This window comes from Chrysemys picta, chromosome 6 (assembly GCF_011386835.1).
Source record: "Chrysemys picta bellii isolate R12L10 chromosome 6, ASM1138683v2, whole genome shotgun sequence".
Classification (NCBI taxonomy): Eukaryota; Metazoa; Chordata; order Testudines; family Emydidae; genus Chrysemys; species Chrysemys picta.
Window position 1 is genome coordinate 123,301,468 of NC_088796.1, and position 20,416 is coordinate 123,321,883.

Below are 20,416 nucleotides of genomic sequence, written 5' to 3' on the forward strand. Positions count from 1 at the left end.
TACATGCCTTGGCAGCACGATGCTTCCTGGGATTTCTTCTCAAGTACCATGGTATGCATCGTTCCCCCTTCTGACCTGAGAAGCAAGCCATGAATCAGGGTCTCCTAGATTGTTCCAGTTAGGAGGAGAAATTGGTGAGAGTCAGGTATTTTCTGGTGCAATTTTGTTTATTTGCAAGGAATGTACACAATCCTGTTTCCCTGAACACCATTGGAATCAAACAGCAGGAGACAGTTCCTTTGTTTACTGTTCCTGGCATGCCCGTCCAGCCAGCACTCTGTACCCAGAAAGCTTTTTCTCAGCTTTACCTCAGGGACACATGACGGTGCTTCCAGGTGTCTGCTTAGCTTTCTCTCTCTGCTTCTGGCTTGCTTCTGTCTCACTGTACCAGGGTGTCTCGCTGCCCACAAAATCCAGATTATTGGGTGGGGTCTCATACCCCCTTTGTCTTAGGTGAGGCTGTTTAGCTGATTCTCACAGCTCACGAGGGGGAAGAGATCCCAAGCATTTGGATGAAGTTTAACCCAACCCGCAACAGCACCATCACTTACATAAGTCTGTGCCTAAAGGCACAAACTTGCCTATAAAATATAAACACACACACACATACATACACCCCTGGGGCTGTAAAGGATGAAGCATTTGCTTTGGGACAGTATCTTCTTTCAAATCAAGGAGAATCCTGTGCTTGCCTCCTTTATTAGCATTTCTGGAAAGATGCCATTGGACTGGGAACTAATTGTTTTGCAGAGTAGGTGGGTGCACACGTCCTGTGACTGTCAACAAAACATAACCCTCCTAGGCTGGTGCATTGATTATATGAAAAATGTCTTTACCGCTCCCTGGTGCCTGTTTATAACCCAAACTGTTTCAACCTGCCAACGGTATTTTAATGATCGAAGATGTTCTGGTGAACTGAAACAATGCATGATGCTAATGATAATTATCTTGCATTTATATAATGCCTTGCAGTCAAATACGCCCCAAAGACCTGTATGAACTTTGCTATTTGACATTATGTACTATGCCCAGGATATAGGAAGCATATTGCCCTCCAGTGGAACGAACCTATTCCATAGCGAAATGCAGTGACTGTTTGACAGTGCACAGCAATGCTGAATACCAGTTCAGGACAGGAAGTGAAAAAAATACTGTACCCACTGGAAAGTTCAGGTGTTGGGGGTTGCAGAGGGAGTGTGGGGGGAGAGGGGTGGATTTAGGTAAGCAGAATGCAATTAACAAAGTTTGAAATTGATCTGGACAGTGGAGCCAAAACCACTCGTTAATGGTCACAAGTAATTAAAACAGAATTAGTCCCAGCATCATTTTTGCCTGTCTCTATATCCTGAAAGTGCACCATGTATTGTACATCATTCAGCTAAAACAAAACCAAGTGGCACCAGGAAGTGCTCCATGTTGCACTCACTGGAAAGGAGAACAGATCCTGGCCCAAAGTAAGGTCTTTCTGCACTGTTTCTGGGGTGCGACGAGGCCTTAAAAGCGCCCTAAATGAGCAGCTGAATATCCTAAATGAGTTTAAAACTGGTGTATTTATTATTGTTGTTGTTGTATTGCGGTAGAGCTCTAGCCCCACTGTGCTAGGCGCTGGACACATACAGAACTAACAGATGGTTCCTGCCCTGTCAGCGTGTCCTACCTCCCCGGTATTGGGGGTTGGAATGGGCATTTGTGGGTTGGAGAGTGGTCAAGGCTTAGCCCCAGAGCACTTCTGGTGGTTCTTACTGTGTAATCACCTACAGCCGAAAGATCTGGTATAACTCTGGGTACTGAAAGAAAATGGCTGCCTTATGCAAATCCGGAAAAGAGGGGGTAAAGGAGGGCCTGCAGAATGTGCCATATAGAAGGCACCTGCTAAGATACTTTTTCCTTGTTTGTTGCCCTGACCATATCTCAGCCCTTATTGAATCCCTACGCTGGTTCCCCTTTCAACACCACACCAAGCTCTGATCTTGACCTTCAAGGGCCTTAACAAAGTTGCCTCTCCCTACTTATCCACTCTTATCTCGTAGCCCTGTGCTCCTGGCAGCTCCACTGATGATACCCGCTTTGGAGGCCTGTTTGTCTCCTTCTCTCACAACCACCTCTGTGCTTTCTTCCACGCTGCCCCCACGTCCTTCCTGCACAGGTCTGCAAAGGCACCGCCCTCTTGTCTTCTAAGTCACCACTTGTGGTGAGGTGTACGTGCAGTCCTCCAACTAATGCTGACTGGGTCAAGTGGCTGTGAGGGGTGGATGACATTAGAGAGTGTGTGTGAGATATATCAAAGGTATTTCAAAATTGTGTATATCTGGCCGGAGCCCTGTCCCCTACCCTTCGTATGTCTCTTGTCTTCGATTGTCTGCGTCTTGTGTAGGGACTGTGTCCTACTGGGTGTTCACCTAGCACCTAGCACAATGGGGCCCTGATCCTGACTGGGGCCTTTGGGAGCAACTGTAATACTACTAAATACTTCTCCTGCTACTACTTCAATTCCTAATGTTTACTTTTGGTAACCCAGGCAATCAGTAACATCCAGTGATGTAACCAAATGATGACTTGAGCCAAAATAAAGCTAATTCTAATCTTCTTCAGATATGCCCACCAAACCAAAAAAAAAAAAAAAGTCAAGGGATGTGCTTACAGTGAAACAAGAATCCACTGCACCATATTTAAACAAAATCAGATCCAATTATACACCCACTCTTTTGATAAACAATGCAGGAACCATTAGAAACGCATGGAACATTTTTCAGGTCATTCTATATCTTAGATTATTTTTCTCCCTTTCATCACCCCCCCAAGACTGAAATTATGTAAAGCTTTAACTTCAAAGCCAAATTGTGAATAACATTGGTTTAACCTGAAATTTAAAGCCGGCATTTCCATGCTCTGTAGACAGGGGCTCCCTGGCCTTTTGCTACCATGCAGCTAGCAACCAGAATTTTAATTTTATAAGCCATGGTTGACTAAACCCAGCACTAGGTCTATTAGATATTATTTGATTTGGAATAGAAAAAAGATTTAAAGATACACTGCTCTCCTATAAACCTTTGTACCTTTTCACACTACTGTATGCATGTCTAGACATTCTGTTCAGAGGACAAGTTCAGATTTTCCCTGATGGATTAAAAAATTGACTCTAAAATTGTTAAATAAACCTACCAGTGATATTCCTGATTTAAATCAGAATGACTGTGTCTAAACAGGCAAATAAAAAGCGGTTATGACTTGAATCATTGGCTATAAAGCAAAAGGATTCCTCTTTCTGTTTCCTGGTTTGTCTTCCTAACAGCAACCACACATTCTGTGGCACCAGTATGGTAAAGAGGCTGGTCAAAGTTTTCCAAAGTGATTTTAAGTACCTCCATTTTGGGGATCCAATTTGATATACCTTAAAGGGCCCTGATTTTCTCAGTGTTGGTGTGCGGAGCTTTGTGGAAACGAGGGGGTTTTAAATTGTTTCAAGTTGAGCACGCAAAATTGCTTTTGAAAATCTTGACCGCTGTACGTAAAGACCTAATCCTGCATTACTGTAAGTCAGTGGGAGTTTGGCATGGATTTCAAAGGGGGTAGGATTGGCTCCTACCGCAAGAGTGGTTGTTGCATAGATCTCTTTAGATACTTGCCATCTGCAAGTTTAAATGATGCAGAACCTGTAGTAACAATTGTCAACGCTGCTGGACATTTACAAGCCATTCGTAAGGGAAGCCATCTTAACTGTAAACAAAACCACCTCTTGTATGGTATGTTTAGTTACACAATGCAAAACTTTCTTTAAGGCAGCTCTTGTCTTTCAAATGTGCTCATTTTTGGTATCTAGTGCAGTGTTGCCAGCTCTGACAATTTATTGCAAGTCATGCGGTATGTGGTGTTTTTGTTTAAAGCTCCTGGAGTCATGTGAATATGGGAGAATCTCAGCTTTCGTTAAATAAAAGTACATTTGTAGCCCTCATGGTTGCAGAGAAAGGCATGAAAATGCTACCAAGTGCATCTTAAAGGCTCAGAAATCAAAAGGCAAATAAAAAGCAACCATGTTTTTATCTTCTGAAAATCTTGTTACTTTTAAGCCAATCTCATGATTTTGGGGGGCCTGTTTCATGATTTTTGAACCTCTGGGGCTGGCAAAACTGCTGAGTAATGTTGCTAGTCTCTGCCAAATGAATGGGCCTAGAAAACACCCATTGATCTTCAGGAGCGAAACATCCCACCGCTGCTGTAAAATCTTATAACTAATACAAGCAGCCATTACAACTAACACTGGATTGTGAGCCAGGAGCCAAAAGGGCAAAGCAGACCAGACCCTCTAGGATACAGTCATGGTGCCTACTGGTGAGTGCCAGGCCATCTTTGATAGCTGGGCTGCTATTGGTCAGTTGTAGTTTCTGATCAGCCCTGGGATTGGCTGGTGGGCTACTACCTAGACAAGGTGGAGCTGGCTGCAAACAGGCGTCTTTTTGCTCTGCCCTCCACTGCTATAGAGTAGATGGCAAAGTTTAGCGTAGCACTGAAATTCACCAATGAAAAATATGGCTCGCAGCACAGCAGGAACACCTCCATTCTGCAGGCAGAAGAAGCAGTTAATACGTTTAGTGTGTGACTGAGGGGCTAGGAAAATCTACCTGTAACACCTCAGCTGCTGTGGCTTGATGCTATGAACCCTCAGGAATTATGCATATGGCAACAATGGAACATTACATTTGTTTTTGGGGGCATGGAGAACTGCCTTTTTTAAGGTTAACGATAACCGTAAATGTGTTCTGTTTATCTCTTGGATCCTGATCATTTTGTTATGTATCAGGATAAAGACACTTTGGACTTTAAAATCTCCATTTGCACCTAGGAGGAAGCTAGCCTTTACGGTACCTCATAAAGTTAGCAATGGAATGCATTTAGTAAATTGCGTTACGACTTTGCTATTATAAATGACACCGCGGTTTAATAGCGTCTCTTCCACAAGTGTGTAACTTTTCCTTTTGAACCTGCTGACACATGTAATCAAAGGACAGAGTGGAACGCAGCGAGAGGCCGCTGCGTTGTGGCGGTCATTGTAATAGCAATTTATTCTTCTGTGTATTTTGTCATCTTTGAAAGGTATTCAGGAATCTCCAGTACCAAACGGCCATTCCCTCCCGGGTCGAGATTTCCTTCGGAAACAGATGCGAGGAGATCTTTTCACCCAGCAGCAGTTAGAAGTGTTGGATCGAGTCTTTGAGAGGCAACATTATTCTGACATCTTCACAACAACTGAACCCATCAAACCAGAGCAGGTACGATTGTGAACCACCAAGCTTTTCAAATGCACACTTTCTGCCTGTAGACACTTTCTTGCAGGAAATCACCAAACACTTAGTTCTCAAGTTCTAACTAGGAGAACATTGGAGAGTGGGCGTCACATCAAATTCTGTATCAATAAGTGCACAGCAGTCATAAAGGAGTCTGAGTTTGAAAAAAATTAAAAGTTGCTGTTTAAAGGATACAACGTGTTTGGGGTGTGAAGTTGCATCTGATGGTAGCTTTATAGCAGGATTTGCAAAGAAGGCCAAGGTTTTCAGAATTGTGCAACTAATTTGGGTGCATAATTACTGTGACTGTGCATATAAAGTGGGATTTTTTGCACATGTAAATGACCAGTCTGTCTAGGGTGACCAGATGTCCCTATTTTATAGGGACAGTCCCGAAATTTGGGGCTTTTTCTGATATAGGCTCCTATTACCCCCCACCCCCGTACCGATTTTTCACACTTGATGTCTGGTCACCCTAAGTCTGTCATCTAACTGGCCATTTGCTCAGGCAAATACCTGATTTGTGTATACAATTTGGATGGTTGCACGTGCAGATCAGTTGTGTAGCTCTGAAAAATCTGGCCCTGTTTTTAGGAAGATCTTATATTTCCACTCCTGTTTTTCACATATGGGAATAAAGCACTTATAGGTGTTGACTTACTCTGTTCGTTTGCTAAGTAGCAGGTTCTCGCTGCTGTTAGACCACCGGTGCAGTACATGTCGTTGCTGTCCTCTGTGTGATGTAGACATTAAACTATTGCTGTCAGTTCAAGTATAGGGTTCACTTGCCACTGGTTCTGTATTTAGCAATACATCCAGTTAATCATTGGTAATGTCCTACATTTCCACTGTTGAACCAGGGTTCCAGGATGTAAAGATGGAAGGACTGGTCTCCCTTGCTTGCACACATCCATATGAGAGCAATGGAGGGATATCCAGAAAGTGGGAACATCCTGGATAAATCCAGGTTCTGGTGGTAGCTCAAGGAATGGAGAAATATGTTGCTATGAATTTTTTTTGAGAGAGTCCTATGCAGTGCTGAAAATTATGCATTATGGTGGAAATCCCATGAGCCTTCGATCACCAGTGTGATCTCTAAATATTGGAGAAGCTTCTCCTTGGTTTTGTGGTCGTTGCAGTGTGTTCTACTTATGTATGTTGCAACTCTGAACCTGAACGTGCAAAGCCCCTTTCCACTAGGTCACCGTTCATATCCAGCAGTAATTGGGGGAGAGGAGGGGGGAAGGGAGCTCATATCATAATGAGCTTGTTTTGTTCCTAGTTAGAAAAAGCAAACAAGGCTGTCGCTGTGGGTGAGAGGAAAGCAAGCACTGAGAGACTCAAAGAGTGAAATGCCTTTGTGTGCCACTAGATGGTGATTATTCCATCGCTAACGTCCGTTGGGGTAACGTGGAGATGCTAGCACAGCACTTGTCCACATCGTCGGCTCTTTCCACACTGGCTACATGAAAGTCTTTAGCTGCTAGTTCTTTCAGTTTCCTTACTTTCACGGGTCAAAAATGATCGAAAAGAAAATGCTGTGCTGGGAAAAGGCTGCTTTGCCACCTTGTTGAATCTTTCAGATTCAACGTCACTCAGAATTGGAGTTCGAAGTCAGCGTACACAGCACGGCAACACATCTAGGCGGGTGAAGTGTTGCAGGTTACCGAACCCCTGCGGTGGACCTGTTGCTCTAAGCAGAACAAAGCGATCAGCCCAGGTGTGCGGCTGTGCTATCCTGACCACCACACATTTAGCTGGCTGTGGTGAAGACCGATTGCGTCAGATTAGGGTGACCAGATATCCCGATTTTATAGGGACAGTCCCAATTTTGGGGTCTTTATCTTATATAGACTCCTATTACCCCCCACCGCTGTCCCGATTTTTCACATTTGCTGTCTGGTCACCCTACGTCAGATCCTCTTTATCTGTATTCTTGGGTGGCTGGTCCTGCTAGTTAGTCATGAGTTAATTGGGAGGAATGGGCCCACTAATTTAATAACTAAGACCCGGATCCTCCAAGGTACGTAGGTACCTAACTCCCACTGAAATCTATCAGTTAGGCCTCTCCATACCTTGGAGGATCTGGGCCTAAGGGCTTGACACTGTGAGGTGCTGAGCACCTACTGAGCACCTCTGAGTGTCTGTAGCTCCTGTGGGAGTTACTGGGAGCCGAGGGTGTTCAGCACTGTGCAGAACTGGCCTTCATAGGATTTGATATATTTAATCAAAAACGGAGTTTGCAGTCTGATTGCCGTAGAGAGGTCCGAGTGCATCCGCCTGCCTGGGGAAGCTTGGACCCAGGTTTTCAGTTTGTACGACGGGCTGGTGGTTATTTTCACAGCTAGAAGACCCGCAGTCCTAATGAACACGGACGCTATGTGCAGTGGCTCTGCTCCCTAACTTGTAGCAGATGGAGCCCACCTCAGTCCTCCTCAGAGAGGCCAGCCTAGCCCTGCAGACGTGAAGAAATGGCGAGCGTCTCTGGCTCCAGTCTCAGACCCAAAGAAATCAATTATAAACGAAATGTTGAAGATATTAATTGCTAGAAGGGGAAAACCAGAAATCTCCCGGCAATATATAGTCACAGCAGCCGTAAGAGCCTGATCCAAAGGCCATTGAACTTAATGGAAAGAATCCTGTTGAGTTCAAGGGACTATGGGCCAAGTGCTAAGCGAGCAATGGGGGTAGGAATGAGTAGCGGTTGCTGAGGAGACACAGAAATATGCTAATGCGCGTCATTCGCCCCAGAGGTGTGGCATTCTGGCCCATTGTGACAATAAGCTGCCTGCTCCCTAACTAAAGTAAATATCCATAAATATCTGCCATGCTGCCAGTTTTAGTAATTTTACTCAGGCCCAGCCTTTCTTGATTTCAGGAAGTGGTTTGCTTGAGTGGGAGCTCCAGGATTTGGTCCGTTATTCGTGCAGGTGAATTACAATTCTCTGTCCATTCGAATACGGAGCCTCCCACAGTTCTGCCTTGGGAGCTCCCCGGGGGGATTTTCAAACAAACGGTGAGTGGAGATGTGGTCAGGCTGCAAAATGCACATCTAGGTTTTGAGATGTTCGGGGCATTGGCGCTTGGGTTTTGGCTCAGCCTGTCGTAAAGAGAAAGGTCATCGGCGATGTTTAGAAGTGGATCCTGGTTTGGATTTTGAGCCCCTTCAAAGCTTGTGGTGTTTGGATCGCAGCATGTTAGTTTGGTGTCTGCTCTAAATTGAGGATCTGCAAACTAATGGCAAAACTCTCCTGTCTGATGCTCCCTCCGCGCTTGTGGAGCACGCATGGGCGGCCGCGGGAGCTCCATGTGTAGATGAGACTGAAGCTCTTCAGTGCAGGGTGGAGAAGAGAATTGTGTTTGGAGGCAGCTTACCGTGGACTAGGTCTAAGTGTGGTGCAGGGAGCAGGTTGCACTCGCTTCCTGGCTGGCAGTGCCCCTGCCCCATGTGCTCCCACTCTGAAGGAATTCAGGCTGAATTGGTTGAAATCCTCCCTCCGGCTCTTGCTGGGACATGGCTCTATGTATGTGTCAGTGTTATGTCCTGAATTAGGGCACTTACTTACCTTGGTGAACACTTACCCAAACCAGCAGTCCCGCTCAGCTGTCTGTTCCCAGTCTATTTAATTCGTCACAGTTTGTTTTATTCTAGCATGGGCACAACCCATGCCAGCTCACAGCGTGCAGTTGTCAGACCCCACAAGCTAAGTAAGCCTCAACTGGGACAGGACTGGAGTAGGGGACTTCTAAAGGAATTCCAGGCTACAAGAGGCACCGGTGAGCTTCTGAGTCAGTGCTAAAACAATGCCACAGCCTGGCTCTGGAAATCCTGTGCCCGATGACAGATGGTTTAAGTCCTCAGGACACTTTTCACGCAAGTAGGTGTGACAGCATCAATTTCAGCTTTGGTAACTGTGCTTTACCTGACGTTTCATTTCTCTGTGGTATTCGTTTTTGCTTCCTGCCCTAAACTGTTGTGTAGTTTTCCCCTCTGAGCTGCAAACCAGCTGCTTTGTGGTCTCCCAGGGGTGACTGCAATGCAGAGGTGGGTAAACTGATTGATTGCGGTTTATATGGAGCATTTGGCACGTCTGAGAGACTTTAGGCTGGGGTGTTGTGAAAATACATTCACTTATGTTTTGGGGGGGGTTAATCTAGCGATAAGCACCATAGAAAAGCTCATGAGGAAATTAATAATTCTATCTTCAGAGCAGGGTTTGAATAGTGTGCAGTAAATAAGGCCTGGGGTCACACACTGAACAATGAGGAGAAAACAAAATGTTGAATAGCTGCTCATTTAGTGAGCAACATCCAGTCAGTGCACTGAATGAGACAGGCTCCTGTATCAAATAGTATGTGATCATATCATTAAAGGCTGTATCATAACACAGACACACAAGGGGCCCGAACTAAGGTTGCAACAGGCAACCTGATTTCTGGCATTTCTTAACTTTTGAGTGCTTGGCTTTGCAATCTACATGTTCTTTTAATGTACAGTTTTGTATGCATAAATGCATATGTACATATTGTAATGTTAAGGTTGTAAAGTCAAGCACACAGAAGTTAAGAAATGCCAGAATTAAGGTTGCCCATGAGACCTTAATTTGATCCCCTTGCACGTATGCATTCTGGGTGGGGAAAAATGCAAAAGTAAATATTAATTCCTTTTGTCATGTTGTGTCCTTATGTGTTCACTATCTGCAAGCATCCCGTGGTGAGTTTGTACTTGCAGAAACTTTTAGCATAACATAGATTTCATGTATTCCTGGAAACTGAATTTTAAATTCTCTCTCACAAATATTTGCACCAGAAGCCCTATTGCATTCTTCTAATCAAGAAACAAACTGACACCATCTGACCTTTCTGATCAATCACAGCAAAGCAACCCAGCTTGAGCTTCAAATATTTCTGGTCCATTTGCAAAGAAAGACATTCACACCATCTTTCCCCAGGCTGGGATCAGAACCTACTTTTCCTTTTTGTGTCGTCTTGGTGTGGGAGCCAGTTCTTGCTGTTAGCTACCCCTTGATGGAGCTTCGTGGGACATGCCAATGGGTCACTCAAGAGTGTCTATCTTCTGGGGGCCGGGCATATAACTCTGCTGCTGTAGTCAGGGTCTTACTGTTCCTAGTGCCACCAGCAGCTGAATTGTTTCTACCCGTACCTGCCAGCAGCCTCAGGCAAAAAACCAGGAGATGTTTAATGAGCACAAATTTACATAAATTGGATTAAGCCTCACATAGACTGGGTGGTTGGCCCTGATTACCACCATCCGTGTAATTGCATGGAGCAATCGCTGCTGTCAACAAGCAAAGCTATTGTTTGCACTGGAGGGGCTTATGCCAGGGTTTCAAGCAGGTGCAAACGCCACCAGTGAAAATACTGGCTTTGCCTGTCTGCGCAAAGCGTTGCAACAGTGCAGCTAGACTGACAGCAGGCCACAGAAAGCTGTTATCAGTGCTGGTCTCCAGGCTAGACAATGCCTTAGGGTGTGTCTTCACTGCAGAATTAACTCAGCTCTTGCTTAGGTGTTGCCCCAATCTAGCCCCGCCCACTCACAAAGCCGTCTCCGCTGGGCATGGGCTGTTGCTTTAATTGGGACTAGTTGGCCCATCTGGGGCTATAGGCTAAAGCTCTGGTGCTGCCCTTGAGCCCAGAAGGACAGACAAACTCTCCCACGACTCACGGGGAAAGAATCCTAAAGTGGCTCAGCTGATGGCAGCGCCAAGAGCCATAGGATGTGGCCCCAGGAGTCCCAGCAACACACACAGGAGAGCGTAGCACCTGTGGGGAACCAGTGACTCTTGACTGGCTTTGCAGTGTGGCTGCTCACACCCAAGCGGGGCTTCCCTGGGTGTTCAATTTGGATCAGCGGTACCCACGGCTAACTGTGAAGGGGAGACACCCTCTTAGATCGGTTGATGCTGAGGCAGGGTTCCTCAGCTCAGTGGGGAGAGACTTCCACACACTCCCTGTACTATAGGGAGAGACCACCCCAATGAATTTGCCCTTCCTCCCCAACAGGCTCTTAAATGTCTAAGTCACTTTTTAAAATGGGACATACACTCTTAAGTCACTCTGGCACTTCTGAAAATTTTTACCTAAGAGTTGGCTGAAAAATGGGGCAAACTTTCAAGAAAATGTTCACGAAAAATTCATCCTGGTTTCTCCCCCCACCCTCCCATTGAAATGCAATACTTTGATGAAATTTGTCACTGGAAAACATTCCAACCATTTCTATCATTGGTTAAAATGGGACACATTTTTCACCCAAATGTGAAAAATCCATCCCATTTCTGGGGTCCATGTTTACAGAAACAGATGAAAAATGTTGCTGAAAAATCAACATTCAGTAAACTTTGACCAGCTCTGAGGCACAGGAGATTTGAGGAGATACACGCCGCTTTCCCCTCTCCCATCCCAAGGACAAATGGTAAGGGGCATTCCCATGGCCTGTGGAATGAGGGGATTACTGGGGTAGTGAGATCTGCATTCATAATTTTGGATACAAACAACGTGAAAGTTGGTAGCTTCAAAACATTTCATCTGAGTTTCACTTTGAGATTTTCATGTTCTTTTGAACCTGAAATGGAAAAACACGTGGTGCAGAAACATGCCTAAATGTATCTGCAGTGAAGTTCTGTACACTAAAACTATGGTTTTGTTCAGGTCTAATCTCTGATCTATACTATTGTCTAATCTTCTATTGATCTACAACAGCCATTGTTTAACAGCAACAGCTCAGATCCTCAGCTGGTATAAATCAGTGTGACTGCATTACAATCAGTGGAGCTACTCCAATTTACATTAGCTGAAAATCTGGCCCAATATATGCACCAGAATCAGACAACTATTTAGAGGATTTGGGTCATGAATTGCCTACAAAAAAAAAAAATCTAAACTGGATTCCTGTCTCCATCTTAAATGGATTTGCTGTTACACTCCAAGCATTGCACCTGGGTCCAATCCTCGTTGAAGCCAACAGGAATATTTCAATTGACTTCAACGGGGCTTAGATCAGAGCCATAATGAGGCATAACCTGGTGTGACCAACTACAACACTATGTAAATCAAAGACTTAAAAGACAACCCCTTGTTATTAATAGCAGACAATTCCCAGTGCTGTGCAGCAATTTTCCTGTTACCTTTCGATTGGACGTCAAATTCAGTTTGGGATAAAATTTGAATATTTTGGATTTGGATAAGCATTCAGGAGTTTGTTTAAAAAATTTGGGTGACAAATCCATCAGGTGGAAGGAAAAAAATGAAATTCTGTTCAAAATGAAATACTGCTCCTTAAATCTCCTTTGCTTTAGAAAGAATCAGGATAAGGTAGCTGGAGCAAATACGTGTCTCTTGGCACCTGTGCTTAGAGATGACTTAATTCCCTTTGAAAATTTTCAGTTTTTACTTTCATGAATAATAATCTTAAAATCTCATGTGTCAAATTGAGAGCTTGTGTTTTCCACTTAAAGCATCTGTACTGCAGAAAGGGCTCTGCAGTCTCTGTAGGAATAACCCCGGTGAAAGAAGGTGGAATGAATGGTAAAATCCAACTTGTACAGTTTGAATTTGGGCTTCAGCTATAAAAACACACAAGACAATGACATAATGAATGACTTTTTTTTTTCTGGTTAAACTGATTCACTGAGGTAGATGAGTACAAGGTGAGGAACTGATGGTATGATCACTACTTGTGCAAAGCCACTGGACTATGAATAACGCATCCTGGTTTCCTGTTAGGAACTAACTTTTTTGATGAATGACGACTTCTGACAATCTTATTAGAAAGAAGAACAGGAGTACTTGTGGCACCTTAGAGACTAACAAATTTATTAGAGCATAAGCTTTCGTGGACTACAGCCCACTTCTTCGGATGCATATAGAATGGAACATATATTGAGGAGATCTATATACACACATACAGAGAGCATATATATTTCCTCAATATATGTTCCATTCTATATGCATCCGAAGAAGTGGGCTGTAGTCCACGAAAGCTTATGCTCTAATAAATTTGTTAGTCTCTAAGGTGCTACAAGTACTCCTGTTCTTCTTTTTGCGGATACAGACTAACACGGCTGTTACTCTGAAACCAATCTTATTAGAGTATTAAAGGGGAAAATGATTTAAGTATGAAAATTCCTTGAATCTCCAAAGTTCATTCCTAGTGAAATTAACCATGTTGGATCATGAAACAAAAAATATAAAGCCGATATTTATTGAAATCTTACTAAAACCGTCTGTGGTCTAAGACTGGACAGTGGTAAAATCATCCCTGGCTACAGTTACACCTTCTGGGCACAATCTTTCACTCCTTCACCACTTGTAAAGTCTATGGGCCAAATTCTGCTCTGTTATTCCACTGCAAACTCCACTGACATTGAGGGGTTATACAAGTGTTAACTGAGGACTGGCTGAGTCCCAACCTCTCATAAATAGTGTGCAAAGGCAATGAGTTAAAACAAAATTAACATCCAGCTAAAATTCTGTCTCCCAAGTCTTCCCTGCAGTACCCCCTGTGGCTACTATCCTAGTTCTCTTTTGATAGAGATCCACTTCCAACTTTTTTGTATCCCTTTTGGAGTTAACAAGCCACACTTACCACAATACTTCAGCAGCTTTGTACAGGTTTCTAATGCCCAATGGGCCACCCAAAAAGCTCTGCCATTGGGAGAGTAACTGAAAACCAAATTTGGGCTATTGGGGATACAAGGTGTTGGGATAAAACTTTCTCCGACAGGACGCAGCTATCGGAATGCAATCACCTCAGAGAGTCGGAGACTCTTCTCCTACCTGTGCTACTGAGAATCATTGTTTTCTCTTCCTGGAAACCAAAAGAAGTTCATCATAAAATATACTGAACCTTGTCTGAAACGACTGCTCTTTATGGCCCTGATCCAATGCCAGTTGGAACCAATGAAAGATGCCCATTTGGTTGCAGTAGGCATTGGATTGGGCTATCTGAGGGCTAATATTTGCTTAGTACTTCTCCATAATACGACCGTTACACCGGACAGCTTTTACAGCCAAGCAGAGCAGCCTGGAGAAGTGTATCTTTGGACACTTGGAAGGAAAGTGTAATAGATGGCCATCCAGTATGCAGTAATCAGCAGGATTTAACACATCGTCTCCTGGAGAATAAATACTGTCTCATTTCATCGTTTGTTGTTTGAGTTGCAATTGTTCTTATCCCTGCAAAATGGCAGTGGAACAGGAAGGATAAAAATAACCTTGGAGGAAAACAGATTTACAAAGCAGTTTCTCTCTCAAGTAAAACTACCTTTGATTCTGTCTGTAGTTTTATTGGGGGGTGGGGGAAAGCAACTCCTAAATATGGCACAAGAAAGTACATCAGGAAAGAAAAACCTTCCCCTATTTACTCTCAATAGACTATTAAACAACACCAGGCTATTAATTTGGCTTTTGAGTCTTCACTAAAGCCCATAAAAGCGCACAGTTGTCAAATGGAGTTCATTTTAATTTCCTTTCAATCACAGTAAATTATTCAGGTGATAAATCAGCTGGGGCAGCCTCCTGGCTGTAATAGAAACCCTAATTCCTGGCTAATTATCCAGCCCATTGCTGCCAACAGATCAATACCACTACACAATGGAAAAGGGCTAAAGGCCTGCGATGGGCAGAGGCAGAAGACAGCAGCTGGGAACAGTGACATGCCTGTGACCTCCCTCGAAGTTCAAAGGTCGCAGGAGGCTAAACTGTGCAAAGGAACTGACCCCTGCCTTTTTTTTTTTTTTAAAGGAATGCATCCCCTTCCAGTAATTAATTTATCCCCAGACTTGCAATATTTTGCTGAGGCAATTATAGCATTGCAATTCACAGCTTGTCCTTCTGCCTTTGCCTTTGTTACTGTGGCTTTGCTGGCCCGTCGCTACTTACAGGGAGCTAATCCCGCAGTCTGTCTGAGTGTGTGTATGTACCAGAGACAGCCCCTGCTGGGTTCTTGTCTGGAGTGGAATTCAATTTGCCTCTCCAGCTTTATAAATGAGAGTAAAATATACTTCCTTTTTCATTTGCCTACCATGTATAAGACATGGGGCAGGCCCTCCCTCTCTTCAGAAGGATTTGAGTCATCCATTTAAATCTCTTGTATTTGCGACTATGCTGTTCCACAGCAAAACAAAAGGTGGCCAACTAACAAGGCGAGGCCTGGTTTGACCTTTAGGTTATATTCGGGTGGATGGCCTACTGAACTGCCATACAGTACAACTCTGAACTGCCATACAGGAGCTCTATGGTAGGTGTGAAGCCTGTTCATGATATCTAGCTACTTCGGCATCCAGGGAAAAGTAGTGTGACCATTGGCAAAACTTGGCTGTTCAAAAACTGCTCTTTGGATAAAGATCTCCAAGGATGGAGATACCTAACCCTCCATTTTAAGAGGGTTTTTTTTGCTTTTCTCTTCACTGCCCCTCCCCCGCCCAAAAATAATCTGTGTAAATGTATGTTTACGGCTGGGGTGAAGCCAAAGAGTCTACTCTAAAAAGCAGCTAAACAAATCTCTCCTGCTAGAAGCTCAAATGAGATGGAACCACCAGAGTTTGACTACTGAGAGTGAGAAGGGTGTGGTCGCCCTATAATGAGGGAGCAGGGAAAGAGATTGTAGCAGACATTTTGATCAATTATAATTACTCCTTTTGAACTTCTTTGTTTCTTTAAGATAGAAAGATAGATGTTTCTTGTGATCTCATAAGTGTTATCTTGGTTATGTGTCATCCTCAGCCCAGGTTAGTGAAACCTGAGTATGCTTTGTTTGTGGATTTCCTCCCCCTCCTCCCGCACGGATGAAATATTCCTGGCCATCCTCTTTTTTTTTGAAATTGTCAGGGTGAATTCAGCTATATATTTAGTGTCTATCTTGATTGCCACTCCTGTGCTCACACTTCCAGTGTTCCTTGTAGGTCAATGTGAGTCAATACTTCCTATCACCGTTGTCTCAAATAATCAAAATGACTTCTGCTGTCGGCAAAAATGTTTTTTTTCATAGTTGTTCTGGAAATATGTGGTGGATATTATCTATACAAGATGCATCATAACAGGGTTCTTCAGTTTCAAATAGAGGTGGTCATTTTTTTCCATTGGGGCAGATTTTTCCCTCAGGAAAAACATTTTTGTAGAAATTGAAATATTTTAGGCAATGTGTCAAGTTCAATTAAATTTTTAGTGGGAAAATGTCTAAACAAATGGGCTCAACTTTCTCATTTTGGGTCAATAATTCCAACAGTTCTGATCATTGCCGATAATTTCTAAACTGGAATGAAAACAAATGTCAAATTATCGAAATTTCCGGCGGAATGGAAATTCCAGTTTGTGATCAGCTCTCGTTCTGAACCTACCAGGAGCTGAATGCTCAGAATTTTCATGGACTTCACGGGGAGTTGAGTGCACCCAGCACCTTGGACTTGGCTCCATAGTCAACGATCCCTATTCGCTTGCACTATTATTTGTTTTTATGGGGTCTAGAGGTCTCAACTGACATCAAAGGCCCATTGTGTTAACTGCTGAGCATGCACATTGTATGAAAGAGTCTCTGCTCTGACAACCTTACAGTCTCAGTAGAGAAGACAGGTAGCAGGTGGGAGAAAGGAAGTATTATTAGCCCATTTTTACATATGGGGTTGAAGCACAGAACATTTTTGACTCGTCAAAGGTCACACTGGGAGTCTGGGAACTCAGACCAGATCTCCTGACTCCCAGTTTTGTACCTGAACCACAAGACCCCCCTTTTCACTCAGTCGATGAAGGGTACGTTGGTAGCTTTCTCCATTTTGCACCCTAAAGATATGCATCTTTGTAGAGAGAGATGAAAGGAGATACCGGCTGCTGTAACAAAAACAATTGTTATTTTTAGCATTTAATTCTGCCTATTAAAGAGGAACTGCGCAACTTTTGTATATAGGAACCTTTTTTAAAAAAACAAAAAATGAACAAACAACCTCCCCTGCCCTCCTTTCTGACCAGTGGACTTTTGTGTGTACATTTTTCAGGGAAAAAAGTATATTATTTCCCAGGCGTTGCACCTTGTTGTGACATGTCATGTTGGATGGTGGTCAGTCACATTGTGCGATGTTATATGACACAAGGTAACCGTGTGACTGATGCCGCTCAGTGTATTGCATGACAACTGACTGTGGTTGCTGAGAAATTTCATGGAAACTGCAGCTGCAGAAACCCTACAGCTTGCTAACAGGCTTCAGAAGCAACTTGTTTATTTCTGAAGGACTGCCACTACCTGTGCACATGCGTGCCCTTTGTTATCAGAAGCAGCTAATGGTCTTCCAGAAAAAGGGGAAATTTATTAAAAGTTTAACGTAAGGGATATTAAAATAACCGTATTGTAACTAGAGCCGGGCAAATAAAAATTTGGCATCTGAACCAAAAAAATCTGAAAATAATATTAGTTTTGGGATTATGCAAAATCAAATTGTTTTTTTTTTCTTGCCAAAATGAAAAGCCAAAAAACCTCTTCATTTTGGGTCAAATGAAGCATTATGTTTGACCCAAAACAGAATGTTCTGTTTTGTTCTCAGGTTGTGTTTTTACCCTCTCCCTTTTGTAGATTTAAATTTAAAAAATGAAAAGTAGAAACGCTTAGTTTCAAAAATGACAAAAGAAAACACTTCTACTTTTTTGGAATTCAGCTGAAAAAAAAAATGGGGAGGAGGAAATTATTCTCTGAATTTGACCCAGATCCACAGTTTCAGTTGACCCTAAACTGCATTTTTTGGCTCACAACTTATTCACCAAAAAGATTTCCCCAAGCACTAATCGCAACACCCATGGGAAAAATGACAGGTGGAGCTGTGATATCCCTTTCTGCTGCAAGAGCTTTAGGGTGAGATTCTGTTGGAGGTCCCCAGTATTGTGAGTGTCCCAGAGCCCGCCCCCTGCTCAGCCTCTCCAGATCATGAGTCTGGGCATGGCGGGAGAGCAGGCTGCACCTTCTCCCCTCTCATGAGCAGAGAGAGCCTTGGAGCTTTGGCTCCACCCCCTAAACACAGAGAGCAAAGCTGAGCTGGTCTGAGGGGACAGTACCTTTACCTGTAAAAGGCTGCCCTCGCTTATTACTTACTTCCCCTGTGCGGCAAGGGGGAACCCAGAAAGACTCCTTCCATGGGAGTGCAGCAATGCATTACCCCTTAAGCAAAGGCTTAGTCACCTTAGCATGAAGAAGAAGGGACTGATTTTTTTGTCGTAACTTTGCAAATTTTCTTTAGGCCCCACTAGAGCAGTATTTAAGTTCTGCCCGGGACCATACCACTAGCTGCCTAACAGAGACACAATCAAATAAGATCATACTTAGGCTTGGAAGGGTTATATTTTTATCGGTAAATGTTGATAAACATCAATTTCACCATGTACACCACAACCCACCAAAAGAAAAATGTTCCATTGACAATCTGAATTTACCAATAGGCAAAGTAAGAAAAACGCTGCATGAGAACTTGTTTAAGTTTGATGTAAGGATATTTGCTTTGTATGTGTTGACAACTTGTGTTTTAATGGCTATAAAGCTTTAACTTTTGGAATCTCGACGTCCACTGTCATTAAATAATTATTGTCTGGACCCTCCCGTAATCTCCCGCAACTGTGAAAATGTCAGGCGATTAAAAATTGAAATATATGCTTAAAAATAAACATCGATATTACCTGTTGAAATTATAAATACATACAACTAATTCTGTCAAGTCTACATATGCTGCATACATACACCTATGTGCTTTTACCAATTATTTCCCATAAAGATTATGCCCATTGCTCATTTTATTCATTTCACAGACTGCACTGAAAGCAAAAGTGTGTCGCTTTTAAACTTGATGTAAAAAGAAATATATACCTATTTCAGATTCTAATCTGTTACCCATTGATTCCAGTGGAGTTATTAAAGGTTTGCAATGATGTAACTGAGATGAGAATTTGTTTCTAGGATTTGTAGTTGTGTAGGTGTATAGACTCTTTACCAGTGTCCCAGACTATAAGAATTCTAAATATCCCTATAACACACATTGTAATATCCTCACATTACTAGTTCTTTCTAGGTACGTTGGGCTTGGATTTAATTCCACTATCACACAACCTAAGTTACCTAGGTTCTCAGCTGCAATAAGTCAAATATCCAGCTACAGCTTTTTAAACACCCTCATCATCTCCAATTTTTCTTTGTTTCTTTATCTCAGGCAGACTATGATGGGCCACAGCGTATCTCCTGCTTCAGCCTCTAGTCTAAGATATCACACAGAAAGGAGTAAAAGAGAATGTTGGTTATTGCCACCTTTCACCAGGGGTGAAAGTAACTTAAAGGACTTACCGGTACGCTGGAGTCCTGAGCGGGGGTGTGGCCTCAACCGGAAGAGGCATGGCCTCAACCGGAAGAGGCGGGGGCTTTTAAGATTTAAAGGCCCTGGGGCTCCGGCTGTAGCTGGGAGCCCCAGGGCCTTTAAATCACCTTGGAGCTACCAACTGCAGAGGCGGCTGGGAGCCCCGGGGCTCGGGGTGAATTAAAGGGCCCGGGGCTCCGGCCGCCGCAGAGCTCTGGGCCCTTTAAATCACCATGGGAGCCCGGCTGTCGGAACTCGGGCAGGGATTTAAAGGGCCGGGGGCTCCCCACAGTGGCTGGAGCCCTGGGCCCTTTAAATCACCGCCCCGGAAGCCGGTCCAGTCAGGCACGGCGTACTGGCTCTTGCTGGTATGCCGTACCGGACCGGACTGGCTTACTTTCACCTCTGCTTTTCACTATTCCTAATAGCTGGGGTTGTGCAAATTCTTCTTGTTTGAGGAACAAAACTGAATGGCGAGAATAGCCCCACCTCTCTAGTTCTGCTACTGTTCTACCCCATGCCAGCGAAAGACAGCAAAACACCTGTGGTGGATGCCAGCAGGAGTATTGGCCAACAGCTGAGTAAGATAACTTATTCAGTTATCAGATTCTTACTGATATAGGTTCTTATACTGTGTCATTGCCATAGTATCTGATCTAGTATATTGTAGTACACTAGCTGTCTGTCCCTTCCATTGCTTATGAATGAATTGTCAAGGGATCAAGAGTTATTTTAGAATAAACAAGACTTAAAAAAACTTTCAGTACTAGTTACTTCATAGAAACAGCTGCAGTG

At 43.5% G+C, this 20,416-nt stretch overlaps 1 protein-coding gene across 2 annotated transcripts in view; it reads left to right on the forward strand.

Annotated features, from left to right (window-relative positions):
- The window catches only part of PAX5 (paired box 5), a 242,721-nt gene that overhangs the window by 76,670 nt on the left and 145,635 nt on the right, over positions 1-20,416 (forward strand). For both annotated transcript variants that reach the window (XM_065549772.1, XM_065549773.1), the window contains exon 6: positions 5,092-5,267. In XM_065549772.1, coding sequence (XP_065405844.1) covers positions 5,092-5,267 — 176 coding nt within the window. The remainder of the gene's footprint in view (positions 1-5,091; positions 5,268-20,416) is intronic.